The sequence below is a fragment of the Columba livia genome, chromosome 1 (assembly GCF_036013475.1).
Source record: "Columba livia isolate bColLiv1 breed racing homer chromosome 1, bColLiv1.pat.W.v2, whole genome shotgun sequence".
Lineage (NCBI taxonomy): Eukaryota > Metazoa > Chordata > Aves > Columbiformes > Columbidae > Columba > Columba livia.
The window spans coordinates 152,056,846-152,077,412 of NC_088602.1; the positions used below are offsets into that span (position 1 = coordinate 152,056,846).

At 37.8% G+C, this 20,567-nt stretch overlaps 1 protein-coding gene across 1 annotated transcript in view; it reads left to right on the forward strand.

The window, feature by feature from the left end:
- MTPN (myotrophin) overlaps window positions 1-20,567 on the forward strand; it is a 41,917-nt gene that overhangs the window by 11,276 nt on the left and 10,074 nt on the right. The window contains exons 2-3 of the mRNA XM_065038832.1: window positions 13,818-13,931; window positions 15,097-15,180. Of these exons, the coding sequence (XP_064894904.1) occupies window positions 13,818-13,931; window positions 15,097-15,180 (198 nt within the window). The remainder of the gene's footprint in view (window positions 1-13,817; window positions 13,932-15,096; window positions 15,181-20,567) is intronic.

A 20,567-nucleotide genomic window follows, 5' to 3' on the forward strand; every position in this document is an offset into this window, starting at 1 on the left:
GGTAAGGGGGAAGTAGTGAGAACAACTTTTCAATAATGCATATATTTGACACATTTCTCAAGTTGGGATTGTAGCACAAGTTTCTAGAAGCTGTAGCTAGGAAACAGTAGGTTCACTGCAGTTCTACATAGTAACCTGTATGTCAGGTTTGTTTGTTTCAAAAATGCTGATAAAACAACTGAAGCACAGATGTCTCAGTAGTTCAGTTTATTTAGCAGTTTGTTTCTAGAATTGTATTATTTTGACTGAGATAAAGGACTTTAGATTGCATTTGATTATGATTGGACAAGCTAGATACTTTTTTACCACTAACAAATAAAACCTGTGAAGTATGCTTATTAAGTGTATTTTTGTTGGTTTAAGCCAAAACAAGTGTAGAGGTGCTTATAAAAGCTTTTCAGAGTACTTTAAATACTGTATCAGGATAGGCAAAATCCATCATCAGGTTCATCATTCACTTTCTTAACTTGTGTAGACCAAGTATTTATGTTATCATTAGCAGTTGAGGCTTCTATCAAAGTAGAAAATTGCAAAGTAGATACCCATTTTAAACATACAGAGACATCTACATCTGTCTGCTCTGGTTGTAGAATTTGCTGTTGATTGCCAACTGGGGAGACTTGTGTTATCATCAGAACAGATACCTCTTTATGATAAACCTGTGAGGGTCTTGTAGAAAGAATGTTATGCTCAAGTTCTTTGAGCAGCATTTTTTTCAACTTTTTAAATACTGAAGCTAAGATGGATGTGGTGAGCAAAACTTACAGCAAAGACTAGATGTAGGTCCAGAACAGCAATGAAAAGTTGCTACTGATGTCTGGAGCCTCTTCCATAGAGATTTAACTTTCTATATTCAAGGAAGGTGTAAAGAGACCTCATACGAAATATTCCCCAAAGCATACAGGGTAGAAAGAAGACAGCTAGGAGAAAATTCCTTGTTGCTCCAGTTATGAAATTTAAAGGACAGGGAAAAAAGAAAACCTGGTAGTGTGAAAAAGATGTTATTAAATGTCTCTTACCATGAAAGCAAAGATAATCAATAGAAAGGCTTAGCTAATACAGTTTCTCTTGGACATTAACAAAAAACAAAGAATTTCTAGATCTTTTTAAATTCTCTAAGTGGAAAGAAATTATCCCATACAATAAATCTAGCTCATTTGCTTCTGTTCCATTGTCTGTAGACAACTGTGGTCCACTCAGGCTGCAGTTGGAAAACTACTGGAATGGTCAGAATTTGCTGAACCATTGAGCAATAGCAGCAGTAGTGTCTCTGCTGCAGGCTGAATGAGACGGGTTTACATTAATATATTTAGTGGACTGAAAGTAAGTAATTTTTTGAAAATTTAAATGAAAACTTGGATCCTGCACAGAATTTTTGCAGTTGCCATGGGAAGCTGCCTACTTGCAGTTCAATGAGTTGATTTCTCAGCTTTGACAGGAAATTATTGCTGGTTTTTAACTGAAGAAATCTGCTTCAAAATCATAAGCAGTCCACAAGTTATAACACTTAGTCTTTTTCTTTCCCTTTCTGCTCTTTAGACTTAACCCAACCTTTGAATTATTAGTTACTTCACCATGTTCCACTCTTGTTCTTAGGCTGAATATTGATCAGGGGCAACTGGATCATTTTTCTTGTGAATCAGAAGATAGAGATAAGAAAATTTGAGACTCAATAACCTTGCTGAGCAGAATATATAGAAAACTGTTGCTTCTCCGTAGGCCTTGTGCATTGTTTACCGGGTATTTATTTTTACACATCAGGTTGAGTGGAAATGTGGATATTATCTTCCTCATCTGCTCTGTATTTCTTAGTTCTGTAATCCCTGAAGCATCATATGTCAAGAGTTTTTTCCTCTTACAGGAAAAAAAAAAGTACAAAATTTTAAATAACATGCTGCACTGACTTGTGTTACAAGCTGGTCATTTGAATTGGGTTTGTTTCCAAATAATAAAAATGGGCAGGAATGAGAAAATGGAATGTTAGTCTAGGGTTGTGATGAAGTACCCAGAAGCTTACAAAAATGGTTTCCTTGTCTAAAGTACTAAACTAGTGGTTCAGTTATCTTTAGGTTTGTATTAAGACAGCTGTTGTGAGGGCATGTCTACTGTAGCAATTTAAAACTGAGTCAGCATCAGTACTGGATGCAGATGTTTAACCTCTCTGCTCTACCCAGCAGAAACTGTTTCAGACCAGTGCTTCATTTCAGTTACCATGACTAAATTTCTAGATAAAATTGTATAACCAGCTTGTAGGAAGAGATTAATTTATTGTCTGACTACTCAAAAGTGGTTTGAGTACTGTAAATTTTAACACTTGAAAACTAGAAATAAGTTTTCTGTGAAAAGCCATTAGGCCTGAATTATTGAATTAATTTTAAGGGTGATTCTCTCAGTAATCTCCAAGGACCTGTGAAAGTGCCAGTGCATATTTTGATTGGCTAAATCAGTTTATATGTTGGCAAGAATGAAAACTACTGCTTCAAAGTCAGTGCTGCTTTTTAGACCCTCTTGACTATTCTATGGGGGGCAAAAGTCAGTTGAACTACAACACCATTTTAAAAGACTGGAATGTTGTAGGATCATTGAACAGAATGCCTCAAGTGCAGAGCTGGTGAATACTTCCACATAGTGAGCTCTGTTGTTAAGAAATGTGTTCAGATTTCTTCAACATATTTTACAGAAAAACATTCGAACAGAAGACACCTACAAATCCAGCTTTGAGTTCAGGTAAGCAGTATGTGAATCAGCTCTTTGGCAGTCATTAGGTGAGAGTTAGGGTTAAAGGACAGAATGCATATGGAACCATTCCAGAGGCACATTGAGGAGGATAAAAGCACTCCATCAGGTCATGTGGGGTATCCAGGCTCTCTGCATATAAACCCATAGAAAGTTTTAATATTGATAAAATTTCAATAGTAAGAAAACTGGGGTAGTACCACTTGAGTTTTCAATGGTAAACCTCATCTTAGGTTTTTGTGCTGGCAAAAGTGAAAAATGAAACTTTCTTTCTCATAACATTCAATTTTAGTTTTTCTCAAGTCTAAAGTAAGCTACTTGAAAAATGGGTTATTTGAGGTTCAAGTTCTGTGCTTAAGCAACTGATTGGTAGAAGAATAATTCAGGGAATCATAGAATCATATTGGTTGGGAAAGACCTTTAAGATCATCAAGTCCAACCATTGATCTAGCACTGTCAAGTCCACCTCTAAACCATGCTCCTGAGAACCTCTTGTACACATCTTTTAAACACCTCCAGGGAAGGTGACTCCACCACTTCCCTGGACAGCCTGTTCCAGTTCCTATTTCTGTGAAGAAATTTTTCCTAATATTCGATCTAAACCTCCCCTGGTACAACTTCAGGCCATTTCATCTTGTCCTGTCAAAGGTATAAAATTCTGTTTCTGGGATAGAAGATCAGATTTCCTTTTTTTGGTGTTGCCTGAATATAGATGAGATGATACTGCAGCCTGTCTAAAGAAGGTTAAGGTGCTTCAGGGTCTTCCATTTGCATTCTAGGACTCACTTATGACAGCATGAGAAATGTTGAGTTGAGAGAGTGCTTTTCAAGGCTGTTACTTATACGTGCAACTTATGTCCCTGGTCACATATTTTGATGAATATGTAGCCAGTACATAGAGTTACACAGAAGGTGAAAGCAAAATGGTCCACTGGGAGGAATGTGGAAACATAGCACAAATGTGCAGTGGTGGAGGTATGGCAGCCAAAGTTCAGTTGAAGCTGAAACTAGCAAGGAATCTTAAGGGCAGTAGAAGTGCCTAGTGCATTGAAAATTAAAGGAAGGCAAGGGAAGGTCTGGACCTACTACTGTATGGCTCAGAGGACCTCCTGATAAATTATGTAAAAGTTTTTTTCCCTCTGTTCTTATTGGTAAAGCTTTCCAGGTCATTCCTCCTATTAAGAAAGTCTTTGGTAATGAAGCACTATCCAGAGTATAAGAAGATGGAGTTAGGGAATTCCTTAAGTAGACTGGAACATATATCAGTCCATGGGATCAGGTGAGATGCGTCTGAAGGCGCTGATGGACCTATCTGGTGTCTTTGTGAGACTGTCCTGTCATATTTGACTCGGGGAATGAATGTTCCTGGTGAATCTGAAAAAGCAAGCATCATGCTCGTATTCAAGAATGATGAGAAGGAAGATCTGAGGAGCTGTAGCTGAGTCATCTTAGCCTCAGTCTCTGGGAAGCAAAGACTTTTAATCCTAGAACCCATTTGACAAGAACTTTGCTGTAAGGATACAGTGAGAGACTATGCCAAAGTTTGGTGTATGAACTGGGTAAGTGGGCTGTAAGGTTGGTGGAAAACTGGCTGGGCTGTGGGATTCAAAGGGTTGTTATTGCAGCATCACTTTTAAGTGATGGCTGGTTACCAGTGGCATCTATCAAGGGTTGTTATTGGTGGTAGTATTGGTGGTAGTATTGGTGGTAGTATTGGTGGTAGTATTGGTGGTAGTATTGGTGGTAGTATTGGTGGTAGTATTGGTGGTAGTATTGGTGGTAGTATTGGTGGTAGTATTGGTGGTAGTATTGGTGGTAGTATTGGTGGTAGTATTGGTGGTAGTATTGGTGGTAGTATTGGTGGTAGTATTGGTGGTAGTATTGGTGGTAGTATTGGTGGTAGTATTGGTGGTAGTATTGGTGGTAGTATTGGTGGTAGTATTGGTGGTAGTATTGGTGGTAGTATTGGTGGTAGTATTGGTGGTAGTATTGGTGGTAGTATTGGTGGTAGTATTGGTGGTAGTATTGGTGGTAGTATTGGTGGTAGTATTGGTGGTAGTATTGGTGGTAGTATTGGTGGTAGTATTGGTGGTAGTATTGGTGGTAGTATTGGTGGTAGTATTGGTGGTAGTATTGGTGGTAGTATTGGTGGTAGTATTGGTGGTAGTATTGGTAACCTAGGCAATGGGATGTCCTTGGTCAGGACACCAGGACAGAAGGAGTAAACATGTACAAGTTGGGGACTAATTTGCTATGTAGGAGCTTTTTGGAAAAATGACTTCAGGGTCCTCCTGGACATTAAACTGCAAATGAGTCCACAGTGCACACTTGTGTTATTGAAGACCAGCAGCATACTGGGCTGTATTAACAGGAAAATAGCCAGCAGGTTGAAAGAAAATTTTCCCATATGACTTCTGAGGCTGCATATGAATATTGTGCCCAGTTCTGGGCTTCCTAGTTGAAGAAAGGCATTGGCGTACCAGGACATGTACAGAGTCAAAAGATTTGGGGGCTATCAGGATTGCTGAGGACAAACAAGGTGATGGTGTCAGAATTGTGGTGGTTTGGGGTTGTTTTTTTGTTTTTGTTTTTGCTTTGTGTTGTTTGTTTAGGTTTGGTTCGTTTTGTTTTTTTTCCCTCTGAAGACAAGATAAAGGGAAGATTTTATTGTTTTCTTTCTGTACCAAGGGCAAGATAAAGAGAAGTTTGCTTAAAGGTGCACAGTGAAAATATAAGAGGCAACAGTTCTAGTTGGAATGTGAGACATTCCAGTTAGGTATAAGAGAAAAATGTTCCAACATAAGGATGATCAAGCCCTGGGAATAGCTTGTGTCTAGAGAGCTTGTGGAATTGTCCATCCTCAGAAGTGTGTGGAACTCAGCTGGGCAATGTCCTGAACAGCCCGATCTGATTTGACCTACTTAGAGCAGTTGTTAGAGTAGATAACCTCCAGAGTTCCCTTTCAACCTTAAATAGTCTGTGATTCCATGAGTCAGTAGACTTGCGAGCTTGTAGAATTAAACTGTCCTTATATTTTTAGATTATTAGTCAGGTCCCAGAAGTGTGGTATTTGAGTTTTCTGTCATTACGGCCAGTGTTTATGACCCATGGATTAGTTATGTAGAAACGTTGTCCTAACATCTTTACTGTTGCAGGAAGTAGAATAAGAGCAGAAGATTTTGGTTTATTTACAATATTCTTAAGCTCAGAATTATGTAAGAAATTATAGAATCATTGACTTTAAAGAATAGAAGTCTTAGAAATTTTTTTTCCAGTTGTTTCTGCTGCATTGTTTTTAAGGATTCTCAGTCATGGTGTTTAGGTCTGGAGTGTTAGAGAGGTAACTTCTGGATTAGATGACCACAGAGCAAAAAATGTGACAGCAGTAAACAGTTAAAAAGTCTATGCACATGCAACACAGGCTAAGCAGTGAAGTTCAGGTTAAATTCTTAAAATACAGCTATTTTTGAGAAAACAAGTAGAATGGCAAAGATAGCTAAATGTGTTTTTATCTACAGAGTTGTTATATGTTGCTTGGTTTTGTGTTGTTTGGTTTGGGTTTTTTTGTTTGTTTGTGGGATTTTTGTTTGGTTAGTTTTGTTTGTTTCATTTTTAAGTCATTCCAGAGATGGATGAACCTGGAAAAAGTTATACTGGAGAATGATTGGAGGGGTGTGTGAACTGACTCAGACATTGAGATAAGGAAGGAGAGTGTTAGAAAATTAATACACAAGTTCTTCCATGCCTCCTGCTTCCCCACTGTGGAAGTGCAAGATTGCCTGCTGAATCCTGTTAAAGTATATGGCTAATTTTTTTCCAAGGTATGGTTTGTCCAAGCTTGCTCTCCCTTCAGAAGACTAAGTGTTTTCAAACCTTAGGTTATCTACATTCCACTTAAAAACATAAAACTCACTCTTTCAGACAATGATTTAGGTGTAAAAACTAAAAATAAGTTAGATTGGAAGAAAATATTTCATTCAGTGGATACCAATACAGTTTCTGTTGCGTCAAACTGTGTCTTCAGGTTGTATCCAACAGCATAAATTACAGCTTACTTCTGCCAGTTTCACTTTACAGAGTAAAATTTAAATTGGGACACCTGACCATGGTATTTGCAATCTCCGCATTCAGAATATCAAAGTGTAGGAAAGATTTTTACATTTCAGTTATACCTTGATCATTGCTATTGACTGTATCAAAGCTTGCCTAGATAGCTATGAGGAATTTCTTTTTTTTAAAAAAAAAAAAGATGTCTTGTGAAGATGAACATAGAAACCAGGTGCTACACTGAATTTCACCTGTTTGTTTTCAAATGCTTCTTCTGGCATAAAATCCCAGGAGGACTTTTTCTTTTTTTTTTTTTTTTCTTTTGTTACATCATGCGCTTTAAAGTGAAGAATGTTGCTAACATTGCATAAAGGAATATTACACACATGCTCCTTCTGATATAATGGCCATGCACTGTGATGTGATGAAGTAACAAAAAGGTACAAGACCTAAAGTTTACTTTTCTCGTTCATCCACACATATTGTTTCTACACCTGAGGAATATAAATGCTCAAAACCTGGGATGCTCCTGTTTTCTGCAAGTTGAATCTTAACATCTTTTGCTTTAGATCTGTGCAATGAGGTTGGTTGGAAACACTTCTGATGAACTATCTCACTTAATTACTTTGTTGGATTTTTAAAAATGAACAGTATGAACAAAAGTCTGTGGGGAAGTCATGAAGTGTTGAGGACACTACTTCTACACAATATGCCACAAGATACTCCAAATATCTCATCCATAGGACTTGAACTTTTCTTTATAGACAAAGGATTTTTCACTCTTCCTCATTGCCACTCAGACAACAGCAATGAAGTTATTGCTATATTTAAAATGTCGGAGTTAACTAACACTCCATAAGAATGACCAACCTTTGTATGTGAAGAGATGGAAGTAATGCAAGAGACTGTGCAGACGGTTCATCTTTTTCCAGACTAATGGAGACAGGAGTGACCCGGAGTGCTTCCTTGCACTCTTAAAGGCATCTGACTGCACGGAATATGGTTTCCTTCATTAAAACTGGAATGAAAGGAGTGCATTAAATGAGGAGATAAAGTTATTTTTGTGTGACAGGATAAGTACAGATGGGGATATAGAGTTGTTTCTAAATATGAAAGAGCATTTTAATGCCACCAGTATTACAGATACTGCTCTACTAATACAGTTAACCTATGCAATAGGATTTAATGAGGTCACAATTTTCAGTTTCTATTTCTGTGGTAGAACTGCAGTGTAAATCCCAGCTACTTATTTCTGGTGTGTTCAGATGCCAAGTGGTGAATCAGATGAAGGAACAGATTCAGCTGGGAAGAAAACGATCAAGTTAATTCTCAGACTGATTAGCTCATCATTCAGCCACTAGTTCTGATGCAGGGGTGGGAAGGATCAGGCTGTGGCTAGGAGTAATGATACTGCAACTGCTACACAGGAGAAAATCAGTTCTAAACTGATGGGTGAGCTGTGACATTAGTAGCATGGCAGTTATGTTCTGGAGCAATATTATTGTCAAACCACTGTGCCCAGGTGAATAGCTGCCTCAGATTTGGTTTTGGTTGGTGTGCCACTGCCAAGTAAGCCTGTGTTCGAAGCACATGGATTATGCTGTAGGGATGCTAGAGTGGCACTAGATGAGTTTAGTTTTAGCTCATTTGGGTTTAAATGTTAATGCTTGTGAAACTGGCAGGAACTGGGAAAGGAGGGATTTAGCAGGTAAAGCAAGACAAAGGGAGATGTGGAATACAGTCTGTGTAACAGACCCTACAGAAAAGGTAGGGGCTGTTCAAGGACAGTGTTGGTTTGGTGTGCTTAAATAATCTGCCTGGAAAATAATGAGCTTTAGAATTTTAAATTTATGACTAAACTTGTTAATTAAAAATTGTCAATGATCTGAGGTCATAATGTGTATTAAGGACAAAGTCTGTGACATCTGATTTGTTCTGCTAAGTAGAGCTGCAAAAAAATAAGGAATTAAATTTGGCAGAATTTATCCAATCTCTTAAAGTGCTGATCCTTCTAGACTGTTCTGAGACATCCAGCAGGTGTAGCAGGAGGGCAGCTTAGCTGTCAGGGAACTCTTCTCTGAGCTCGGATACAAAGAGGGGGCACATGAAAAGTGAAGATGAGGGTGGGTACCCAGGAAGAATATAGGCCCTTTCCCAGAGTATAGCTAAAAAAGCCAAAGATTGATTTGAGTTAAACTGGAAAAGGACATGAGACACGACTGGAGTTTTTGTGTAGGTACATTGCCAAGAAAAGATGGAGCAAGGAAAATGTGTGTGATGGAGAGCAGTGGAAGAATTAAGTTCAAGGGTAACTAATTTTGAAAGTACTCAAGACATTGGTTAGAACAGATCTTCTTATGGATTGAATTGCTTGATTACAGAAAGAGGATGGTAGCTGCTTTCAGAGGATGCTATGATGAACCCTACTATTAGTTATTTTAAAAGCAGAGAAAACTCCTCAAAGTATTTAGAACTGAGCTTCCAAGTTTTTCTTTTCTTGTCCTTCAGTGATAAGTTGATAGCCAGCTTTTAACTGAAGCTGGTACTTGAAGTTCTTCTAAACAAATATTCTGCTGTTATCTGTGTATGAGTAAAGAGGTGATTATGTCTTTCCTGTTTAAAGGGCAAATTCTTTTCTGAGGCTTTGCACAAACACTTGCACAATTGTTAGTGAATTTGTAGGTCCACTCTAGAAAGTGAAAATAAATAATTTTCTTTTAGGAGAGGTGTGGCCTTTGACTGAAGATACATTGTATTGTGAAGCTGGGGTGATTCTTTGATTCTGACTTAAATACATCTCCCTCAGTGTGCTCTCATAACGATTAACCTTGTTTCTGCTCTGTTAGGTTCCAGAAGATGACAAAAGTCCCATAAAACTCCTGGGAGAATCATTCTATCACTTTTTGTCTGATATACATAAAATTTTGTGTGTGGGTGTGAAGGAAAAGTTACGCTCCCCTTTGGCAGGTTCTGACCATATGCCTGTGTGGAGTATGGCCTTTTTTAAGGAAACCTTTAGCAGCTATTTAGTACAGTCTTGGTTTCAGCCTCTCAAAATATTGGTTACTTTGCTGTCTCAGAGGTCTGTATTGAGAATCATCAGGATTGCTGATTGCCAAGTTCCTAACATGCAGTATGATGTCTTTGACTGATGTGATTTAAAAATACAGTAATTTCTGAAAGCTATACATAGAGAACTCCTTTTTTTTTTTAATCTTCTGTGCTGTTTCCTGCCTCGATCTGTTGCAGAGCTTGAGAGACTGCTTTGTGTCATTCTGTGATTTTGTTGTCATAATTAGCCACACTTTCACCAGAGCTATATTATTTATTTATTTATGAGAGGGGGCTCAAATCTTGACTTATGCTTAGATTTTTTCTTTATAATGTGAAGATGTGAATTGGCATTTGGAGCTTGTTGCTATAGCTACAATATATAATTTCTTTGCTAATGTGAACCTTTGAGTTCTCTAGTCCGTTCTCTAGTCCGTTCTCTAGTCCGTTCTCTAGTCCGTTCTCTAGTCCGTTCTCTAGTCCGTTCTCTAGTCCGTTCTCTAGTCCGTTCTCTAGTCCGTTCTCTAGTCCGTTCTCTAGTCCGTTCTCTAGTCCGTTCTCTAGTCCGTTCTCTAGTCCGTTCTCTAGTCCGTTCTCTAGTCCGTTCTCTAGTCCGTTCTCTAGTCCGTTCTCTAGTCCGTTCTCTAGTCCGTTCTCTAGTCCGTTCTCTAGTCCGTTCTCTAGTCCGTTCTCTAGTCCGTTCTCTAGTCCGTTCTCTAGTCCGTTCTCTAGTCCGTTCTCTAGTCCGTTCTCTAGTCCGTTCTCTAGTCATTCATTTTTCAGATGCCATATAGAGAAGATGCATTTCCTATACAAAATGTGGTCTGTCATGGCTGGCCAGTCTGTCAAAACTGAGAACCCAGCTGCCTATGTAAGTCAACATCTCTCCCTGGCTTAGCTGAATGGAATGTTTCAAGTGGAAGAGCAAGAGAAACCAACTTGGAGTGCTCATCCAGTGAAGACAAAAATCAACACCCACAAGATTGTATATCCTAATCTTAAAGGAGAATAGCAGCTTGTTTAGATAATCATTGACAATCTTCTCTAGGATGTTAGATGTGTTTCACATCACTGTCTAGCCAAGTAAAGGGTTTATTGTTGCAGCTGTGGTAACTATTGTGTTTGACACAAGTGTACTACCAATTTGGATCATGACAGTTCAAGCAGTTTTCTGACTTTTCCATTTTATAGGTGATTTTCTATGCAACTTGTATCCTGAAGACTTAATTAAGTACATAAATGGCAGCTGGTGAAGATAAAGACTGAATATTTTATATATTTAAATCTGTGAAAAGCCCTGCAAGTTTTCTGACATACTTGTGTTAGAGACTGCATTTAAAGCAGATGCTTGTGCTAGGGTTTGGTCCTTGTATATGAAATTGATTGATTTGTCTTTATACTTCTGTGGGTCTTGGGTGGGGAGCAGGAAAGGCCAAATGAAGCTTTATAACATTCCGTGGTCTGTTTTACAGTGGCTTTTCACACCCATGAAACAACTGGATATTTAGCTTTGTTTATTGCAGAACCTAGGAGTACTTGCTTATTTTTGTAACTTATTAAATGTCCTTGCTTTATTAATTTGAACTAAAAGGTTCTGATGTTTGAATGCTGTTGATATGTTTTCTTAGTGCTAGTATTCAAATCCAGGAGTCTGTGTTTGGGACATCTTGTTTACAGACTTTTTGCTAAATACTCCCCCATAAACAAGCTTTCATCCTCTTTAAGGGAAACTTGGGAAACTTGGTGTTTGGGTGTTGGGTTTTTTTTTCCCTTCCAAAGGTTCATTGTCCAGCAGAAATTTATTCCACAATCAGCTTAGGAGAGAACAAAGGGATCTGTGGTGTATTCTTTAAAATTAAGAAGAAGAAAAAGAAGCAAACCTATAATGTAAGCCAATAAGCCAAATAGTATTTATAAGCTTAAGGAAGGGAAAGCTTTGCAGGACTGGCCTAATCTTATGATGTGATGATTCTAAATTTCTTTCTGAGTGTGGATTTTGTAGCTGTAGTGTGTGCTATCCCAGCAGTTAGCTCGCTTGTTCTTCTCCTCTGCCCCCTTATTTACTATATCTTAGCATGCATCAGACATCACAGGAGTTTTTAGAACCTGTTTTGGGGTAGTGATTGCATAGCTTTTAGATGGTTGGCTTCCTAAACTTATGCATCCCAATCCTTATGTAACTGCATACATCATGTGCTATTTAAATGCCACTTGTTTTTAAATTGATGGGAAGTGGCAAGGTGCGAATAAGAATATGGGTAGAGCTAAACTTGGTAGATAAGCTAAGTACATGCTGCTTCCCTATGCACTTTTCCAACCAGTGTGGCTATTTGTGTGCTGCTAGTGTACTGTGATCTGGATTATTTTTTTTAATTGGAACACAGTTGTTAACATATCCCCACCAACATTTTGTACTGAAATTCAACAAAAGAGAAGTTACATTACAACGTTTACCAGTAAAGTTGTTGCAGGTGAAGAGTTAGACCTTCAGTTAGTCATATTGGAATTTTTGTTATAAACTATTATATAGTGTTGAAAGTCCACATAGCTAAAACTGTGGTGTAGTTTGTTTAGAGGTACAATTTGTTGCTGTTCTGAAAATCATAGATTAAAGGAAAACTATCTTTTTCTTGATGTCCAACAAGCTTCAGAAGCCATGGTCATATTTCATGGTCAGTAACAGCAGTTTTTCTGGTTGTGCTACTTACAACTACTTCATGCTATTTTGAAGGCAGAACCTTCAATAGTGTGAGGATCAGGTCCTGACTTCTGAGACCACAGAATGTAGAGTATTTTAGTTAAACACTTGAAGTTAAACACTGTTGTGTTGCTTTGACTTTCAGCAGAGCATATTATGAGAAAGATTGAATATTGTATTGATAGCAGAGGAGAATTCTGAGGGCATCTTATTTGGCCAGTAGTATCAAACTCTGATAATATAGAACATCAAATGCAGGGTAAGATTCCTTCTGACAGTCTCCCCTTCCATTCTTAGAAGGGAGGTGAAATCTGGAAGATGTATGTCAAGCTCTCTATTCTGTGAACTTTCTATGGAGATCTGGGGCAGGAGTGAGGGAACTGCAGGGGCTCTGTAGAGAAGTAGGATTTAGTGCTGTGGCTGAAATTCTTGTGATTGTTTTTCTCTGGAGATGGCAGGACTTGAGGTATGATGCTAAATTTAGCCACTTCCTAAAATATAAATGTTACTTGCGCATACGAACAAGAAGTCGCTTACCACACAGCTTGTCAGTATTTGGTTTCCAGTAACTTCTTGTCATTACTGGAGTGCTGCAAATCAGTTTATCCTTAGTTGCACAACCCAAGGTGAAGAAACAAAGCTGATTAGGCACTCAGTAAATTAAATTTTGTTTACGCCCTAAGAGATGTCTCAATCCACCAGTACAATACAGCTTCCTGTGTCCTGATTTGGTTGTCTTCAGACTTTTTTGTATCATGTAGAATTGACAGCTGCTGTTTATAAAATGGAATGGACAGTATCATAATTGGTTTTTAAATTATGGGTGGTCTGTACTAACTTGCTTAGTGGTTACATTGCTGACTTATTTCTACGCATCTGGTTTCTCAGTGTGTAAAACTCCAATATGTGTAGAAGCAAGTGAAGTAACTTAGCTAGATAACTAGGATCCCAGTTGGAAGGAGAACCAAAATGAGACAGTATTTTTTTACAAGCTCTAATGATTTTTTAAATTTTTTTTTCTTAAGCACATGAGTTACCTAATGCACTTGGGTACTCACTATACTTAAGATGTAGTGTGGAAGAAGGGACCAGAGTTGTCCTTGTCTTAAATGCATAGCGTGAGACAAAGGAAATTAAGCAACTTAACTTTCATTTTTCTTGGGCAATGACTTAAATATTTGAATGGTACGTTCTTCAGCATGTTTGAAAGTGTTGGATTTTTTTCAAGCTCTTATTGATGTGTTAGCTCTAAAATTTTGCTTATTAGATTGTGTTTACATTGAAGGGTGAAGATGTCAACCGGACACTTGAAGGTGGGAGGAAGCCTCTTCACTATGCAGCAGACTGTGGACAGCTTGAGATTCTGGAATTTCTGCTATTGAAAGGAGCTGATATTAATGTATGTACATCAATCTGCAAACAGATGTTAGGGTGTCAGGATCTTACCCCACCCCCCCCCCACACACACATAAGGGGATTGGTGTAAGTGCCTAAATGGTTATTGATCGAACTGAACAAGTTGATACATTTAAAAATATTTGAGATGTGGTCTCCTAGAGCTTAGAAGCTTAAAATTACGTTCATTAAATATTTTATTCTTTTCGGACACACTAGGAAAAGTTGTTTTAGCTATAAAAGTTTAAATTTAGTTTGACTACAATTAGAAAAATAAATCTAGTAATCGCATATGAAGAAAGCTTCTGTGAAATACATACTACATTTATTGGAAGGGACTTCAGAAAACAGTGCAATGCATCCTTGGCTAGGGCAGGATCACCTCTCTTTAAATTGGTGTGCTTCCCTTTTTTGGAGACATTCTCACTTTTACAAACAGCCATTTTGGTGTAACTTGATGTGTATGGATTTTTGTCATGGGCTGTATTCACAGTTCAGAATAATGTAGTTCTCTATAAAGTGAAGTTTCTAAATACTTTTAACCATATACCCCAAACACTGTGCTTTAGAATACTTGTCTTAAAGTTAATGTTCAATACATCTTAGCATTCGTGCTTAACAAAAGGGCTTGGATTTATTTTCCTTGGTGTCTGGAAAGATTGTCTCTTCCTTAGGTGTTCTCCTAACTGGAGGGGGGTGGGGGAAGAAATGGAAATAAAAATAAGAACATTTAACTTGTTCCATTTCTTGTTCTTTGTGGGACTATAGTTTAGAGAGAAGACAGAGCCCAAACAATCTTTCAACCAAAACTGGTTTCTGAAGTCTGGCTGGATGAGAAATGGGAGAATTAGGAGTAGTGTTTTTAAAATAGGCAAAATTTGTCAGCTAAACCCCCAAATTTCTATCATTGCCTTAAAAAAAATAGCCAAACTTTGGATAGCTAGAAGTCTCATGGAAGAAATATCTTGCTGTTACCTGACTGTTTTTCAAACAATAAGTTTTCGTTTTAGAAAGGAAAGTAAAAAAAATTCTGGGGGAATGCATTTGTGGATAATATTCTTAAATCCTTACTTTCACTCTACTGTTGATAAACGAGAATTTAAAAGTTAAGTAAAACCTTTTCATGCTGTGTGAAATTGTGCTTCAAATAACTGTGTCTCAATTTGCAGGCTCCAGACAAACATAATATCACACCACTCCTATCTGCAGTGTATGAGGGCCATGTTTCTTGTGTGAAATTGCTTCTGTCAAAGGTGAGATACAAATGTTTACAAGAAGTTATCCATTAGCATGTTTGGTGGATTTTTTTTTTTTTTTTTCCCAAAAAGACTATGGATGCTCCAGATAAATTCAGAACATCAAACAAATGCTGTTCAGGAAGAGTACTCTGATTATGGTAAAGATAGTTGAAGGAGACGGTTCCAGGACTTTTGTGATGTAGCAAAAGTAATAGTGACCACTAAGAGTACTGTGAGCTTCAGCTAGAGAGTATTAAGGGCAAATCAGGGCAGAAAAATGCACTCCTTCAGCAGACAGGGAGGAGTGGGACTTAGCTTTGGCAGCTGTTTAAGTGTTTTGTGCAATGGAATCTCCACTGTGAAGTTGCTCATAGGTGTGGTTTCCCTCTTATTTTGCCAGATGACTGAAAACCCATCTGGGTTGGCAGGGTTAGGGGAAGGAAAAGTAGGAAGAGAAGTTTTCTCTGTTAAAGAGCTTGTAAATTTTGTCCTGGGGAGAATAAGCTTTATCTGTTTCTCTTCTCCTTTTGATTCATATTACTGAGGTGATGCATTTTACAAAGCAATAGTTAATTCAAGCAATATTTTGTCTCCATTCACATGTGCTCCTTCTTGTTACACCTCATTTGCTTTGAAAAGAGGAGGTTAACAGTGCGTTCTCAGTAAATGAACCCACTTGAATCATTTGGCCAAAGGATTTCATACTGTGTAATGTTTTCATATTCCACTTCCAAGGTAAAATGGTTTTCCTTAACTGCCTTAATGCTGCATGAATTTCACTCTTCTTCACTTCTCTGATCCTGTCTAACATTAGTAATGTCTTTCTGTGACAAAATGCTGTGATTTTTAATTTAGGATTCAAATGGTGCATCCAACTTGCTTAAATTTGTTGCAAGGGCTGATACTTCATTTAGAATTGTTATATATGTGTTAGAAAAAAGCTATCCTTTATTCTGTGTTGTATTTCTTTCCATTTCTGTTTTGAAGTGTTTTGCATTCTAAATAGGTTGCTCAAATAATAAATAAGTTTCCTCAAAACTTGTGTTCACACATGAATTGTCTGGCAACTAGTAAAGGTTGTGCATTCATTGCAGTCTCTGTCAGAGAGGGCATTAAGCTTCCTCCCAAACCAGCTGTTTTTCACAGAGCTTGTGAAAATGAATTGACCTCTATACTTAGTACAACTTGAATGGCATTGATTAAGTTAACAGTCATAAAGATGAGGCAATCTTACAAAGATGTGTAGAATGTTACAAGAAAGTGAACTTGGCCCAGGAGATGAGGCTAGAAAAATGTTACTGCAACCGTATAGTTTTGGAAAGCCTGTTTCAGATTTCTTCATGGAGAGCTAAATGTTGTACTGCATCTGCTTGCTTCCATTCACACGAGCTAGCTGATGAAACATTTATGACCTGGAACTCTGCGCATCAGCTCACTCTATTTGAGGCATATCTTACATTAAGAGGTTGTTCTTTCTCTTAATACAGTTATCTTATTAATTTAGTTTGAACATCTGTTGGTTACACCTTGTTTCTCACATAGTCTGATTTCATACATTCTTTAATAGCAGATATGTGGGAGATCAGGTAGTTAAACCCTTTATCAAAGTTCTAAAAATTACTCACTGTTCAACTTTGACTGTTTCATGTTCTTCCTCCTTACTCATGGAGTATGGTGGTTTTTATTGTTACTCCAAATGCAGGACAACTATTCAGTGTGTGATGTTAGTGTACATAAATAGTGAAACTGCAAATGATGGACCAATATATTTAAGATTTTTCTTCAAAGCTGTTCTGTGATGCTTTTGTGAATACTAAACTTCTACTTACTGCTGAGAAGTTTCATGTTTTTACATACACCTACTCTCAGCTGCCTTCATTTACCCTGTTAGTTGATCTCTTGCATATGTGGCTCCTGTCATAGAATATCCCTTAAGCTGTTGAACTAGAATTCAATAACCTCTTCGACATTTTTAATCGGAAATAATAAATATTCTCTTGTACTTTCACTATTTTTGAGATCTGATAAACACAGTGATGAATATCTCCTTAGTGTGTTTGCATTCCACAAGAATTCTAAGAAATGTTTTGGGCATTAATAGGACATAAAATGCAGAAAATATACCTTAATAGAAGTACCAAATACGAAGGTTAGCTTAGTCAAAGTGATTCCAGGACTTTTGTAAACTCTGTTACTGTTGAAGATTCAGTCATCTGATAGAAGTAAGCTGGTTACTCTCTAGTGTAGTGTGACTGCAGTGCATTCTTTAAACAATCTTCCACTAAAAGCAGTAAAGGCATTAAAAGTATTTGGGCATAATTCACTGTCAGAGAATAATAAATACATATAAATAGTAGAGACACTGAATCAAGATTGTAAGCTCTTAAACTGACTAGAATGATTAGGGTGGCTACTTGATCTTAAGCTGAAGTAGCCTGGGCTGCTACAGCACTGTGCTTTCTGTTTTTGAAACTGGTACAGTTGCACAGTGAAACACAGCCAAGCTGCTTCTAAGCTGATGTTAGAAACAGTTTACATTCATAAGAGCTTAACTTGAAAAGTACTGGGGGGTCTGTGCTGGCTCTTATCAGTTCAGTCTCTACAAAAAAATGTAATGTACATGTTACATGACTAATTCGATTTCCTGTAGATCAGGGGTGTCAAACTCATCTTCACCAGGGAACCCATCAGGCTCGTGGTTGCCTTCAAAGAGCTGAATATAATTTTAGGACTGTAAAAATGTAACCATTCCTACATTTATAGAGTCCTAAAATTACATTGGCTTTGAAGGCAACTGCGAGGCTGATGTGGCCCATGGTGAAAATGAGTTTGACAGCCCTGCTGTAGATGATTCTAAGAGTTGAAGCTGTGATACCAACTGTTGCCCCTTAAAAAGCAGCAATTTATTTTATAGAATTTCGAGTAACTTCCAGCAAGGCTTTTGTATGATAAAGCACTGTTATTACTCTTGTTATTCTTCAGAAAAGACTGTTTTGGGGTTCTTAGCTAATGCTTATCATTCATGGAAGTTGAATGCTGCCACGACACTGTGTCTAAAACACAAATTAGCTTTTGGAATAGTGACGGCAGGTGGTTTCCCTGGGAATCACTGGCAGCCTGTATACAGCTGAACTGATAGAATCTTAAAATCATTTAGGTTGGAAAAGACTCTTAAGATCATTAAGTTCAATCATAAACCTAACACTGCCATGTCCACCACTAAACCATGTCCCTAAGTGCTACAACTACACATCCTTTAAATACCTACAGGGATAGTGATTCAACCACTTTCACGGGCAACATGTTACAGTGCTTGATAACACTTTCAGTGGAAAAAAAAAATTCCTAATATCCTATCTGTACTTCCCATGGTACAACTTGTGGCTGTGTCTCCTTGACCTGTTACTTTTTACCTGGGAAACAAGACTGACACTCACCTTGCTCCTTTCAGGTAATTGTAGAGAGCAATAAGTTCTCCTGCTAGACTCTTTTTTTCTAGGCTAAACATATGGCTTGTTCTCCAGACCCTTCATCAGGTTCATCGCTCTTCTTTGGATGTGTTTCAGTAGAACCCAGTTTCTCTGTTTTACTGTTCTCCTAGTCTCTGTGTTGTTCATTGGTAAATGGCAGATGGTGTTTGCTTGTTGCCGTGTACTAAATGCTTACTCAGCTGTCTCTGTTGTGGCAGTTTTTTTATAGGGGATGGATGAATTTCAGATGAAACTTGAGAATAAGAGACATGGAACAGGTGAAAAGGATGAATCTGAAGTCCCTTTAGCTAGCCCTGTAGTGTCCCGTATACCCATATTGGCCTTATACTATGAGTTGCAAAGAAGAAGTGGTCTCTTTCTTTCCATTGCCATACTTCATGTTTATTTTTACAGAACTGTGGGGAAAATATTTTTGCAAGCCTATTTGTTGTCATCATTTTGAAAGCCTGGTTTGATTTTATTAGTTTTGATAAGCTAAAGAAGCACCAGCTATTGTCATTGGACAACAGGTACCTGGGATATTGTCATACCTGAAGGATTAATGCATCCTTACAAATTCTTTTCTGAGAAAAAAAATATTCAAGGTTAAAGGTTGACTAGCCCTTGCATAACTTTTACCACAGCTGTATTTCTTTTGTTTGTTTGTTTGCATGCAAGTCTTTATTCCTTAATTGTGCATTGTAAGATGTATGGTAATTGAAATATAGCTAGAAGTATATGTTGGGAGGCCTCTATTTGAAAGTACCTGATCACACGAAATAATGTTGTTTGCATAGACAGTTTCATTGTGTCCTGGATTAACCAGAGTTAGCAGTACAACCACAATAGCTGCTTGCTCACTCTCCCTTGTCCCCCACCAAATGGGGGAGAGAATCAAAAGGGAAGGGAAAAACTTGGATTAAGATAAACAGAGTTTTAAAAAATAACAAAATACTAGTACGCTACTAGTAAATATATATATATTAGAAATAGAATATAAAATAAAAGCTACTCAATGCAGTTCCTTGTGAGCTCTGTCCACGCTGAGCAGGCAGTCCCAGGAAACAGCACCTGGTCCTGACAGCTGATTTTGCAGAGAGACAAAAGGAAAAAAAAAAAAAAAAAGAAAAAAAAAAAAAAAGGAAAAGGTAGAAAGGCCCAGAGGCCTCTGCAAAATGGCAGGATGGCAAAAAGCTGAACTAATGAAAGTCCCGAATAGAACTCCCCCGAACAGCTCTCCAAGAGCAAAGAGATGAGAAAAGAACATGAGAGACTGGAAGATCCCTACTCTCCTTAAATATGAAGCATGATGCTAATGGGATGGAATACTCTTATTGATCAGTCTGGATGTCAGTCAAGCTCTGCCTCATCTCTGTCCCCCTTTCTTGATGCCTCACACCTGTGGGCAAAGGTCACAAAATGACCTTGGCTTTCGGACCAGAGCAATTAAAAACATTAACTCTGTCCATGGGGTGTTCTCTCTTCTCAAACTAAGTCCAAATAATGACCGTGCTAGCTATGAAAAAGAAAGGTTTCTAACTGCATGAAGAAAATTAACTCATTTTCAGTCAAACTGGTGCAAATTTCCTGGGAGAAGTATTTGTAATTAACTATATGCATTTGCTAAGAAAAGAAAGCTTTCTACTCCTTCATTTTAGCAATGAAAATAAAAACACTAAAAATCCTTCTGAAGAAATAGGCTGGGCAAAATCTGAATACTAATTTGAGTTAATAATAATGGTTTTGACCTTTGTGTGGAAAGTGACATTCAGCTACAATTGTAGGTGGGGTGAGACTTTAAGAAGGTGAGAAGTGAAGTGAAGTGAAATAGATGCTTGAAAAAGGAGCTGTAGCTGCATGCTCAATGAGAAGGGCTTTCACTGGATGAAGAAAGTCTAGAATATTATGCCTGCCAAAACAGAGTATACTCTG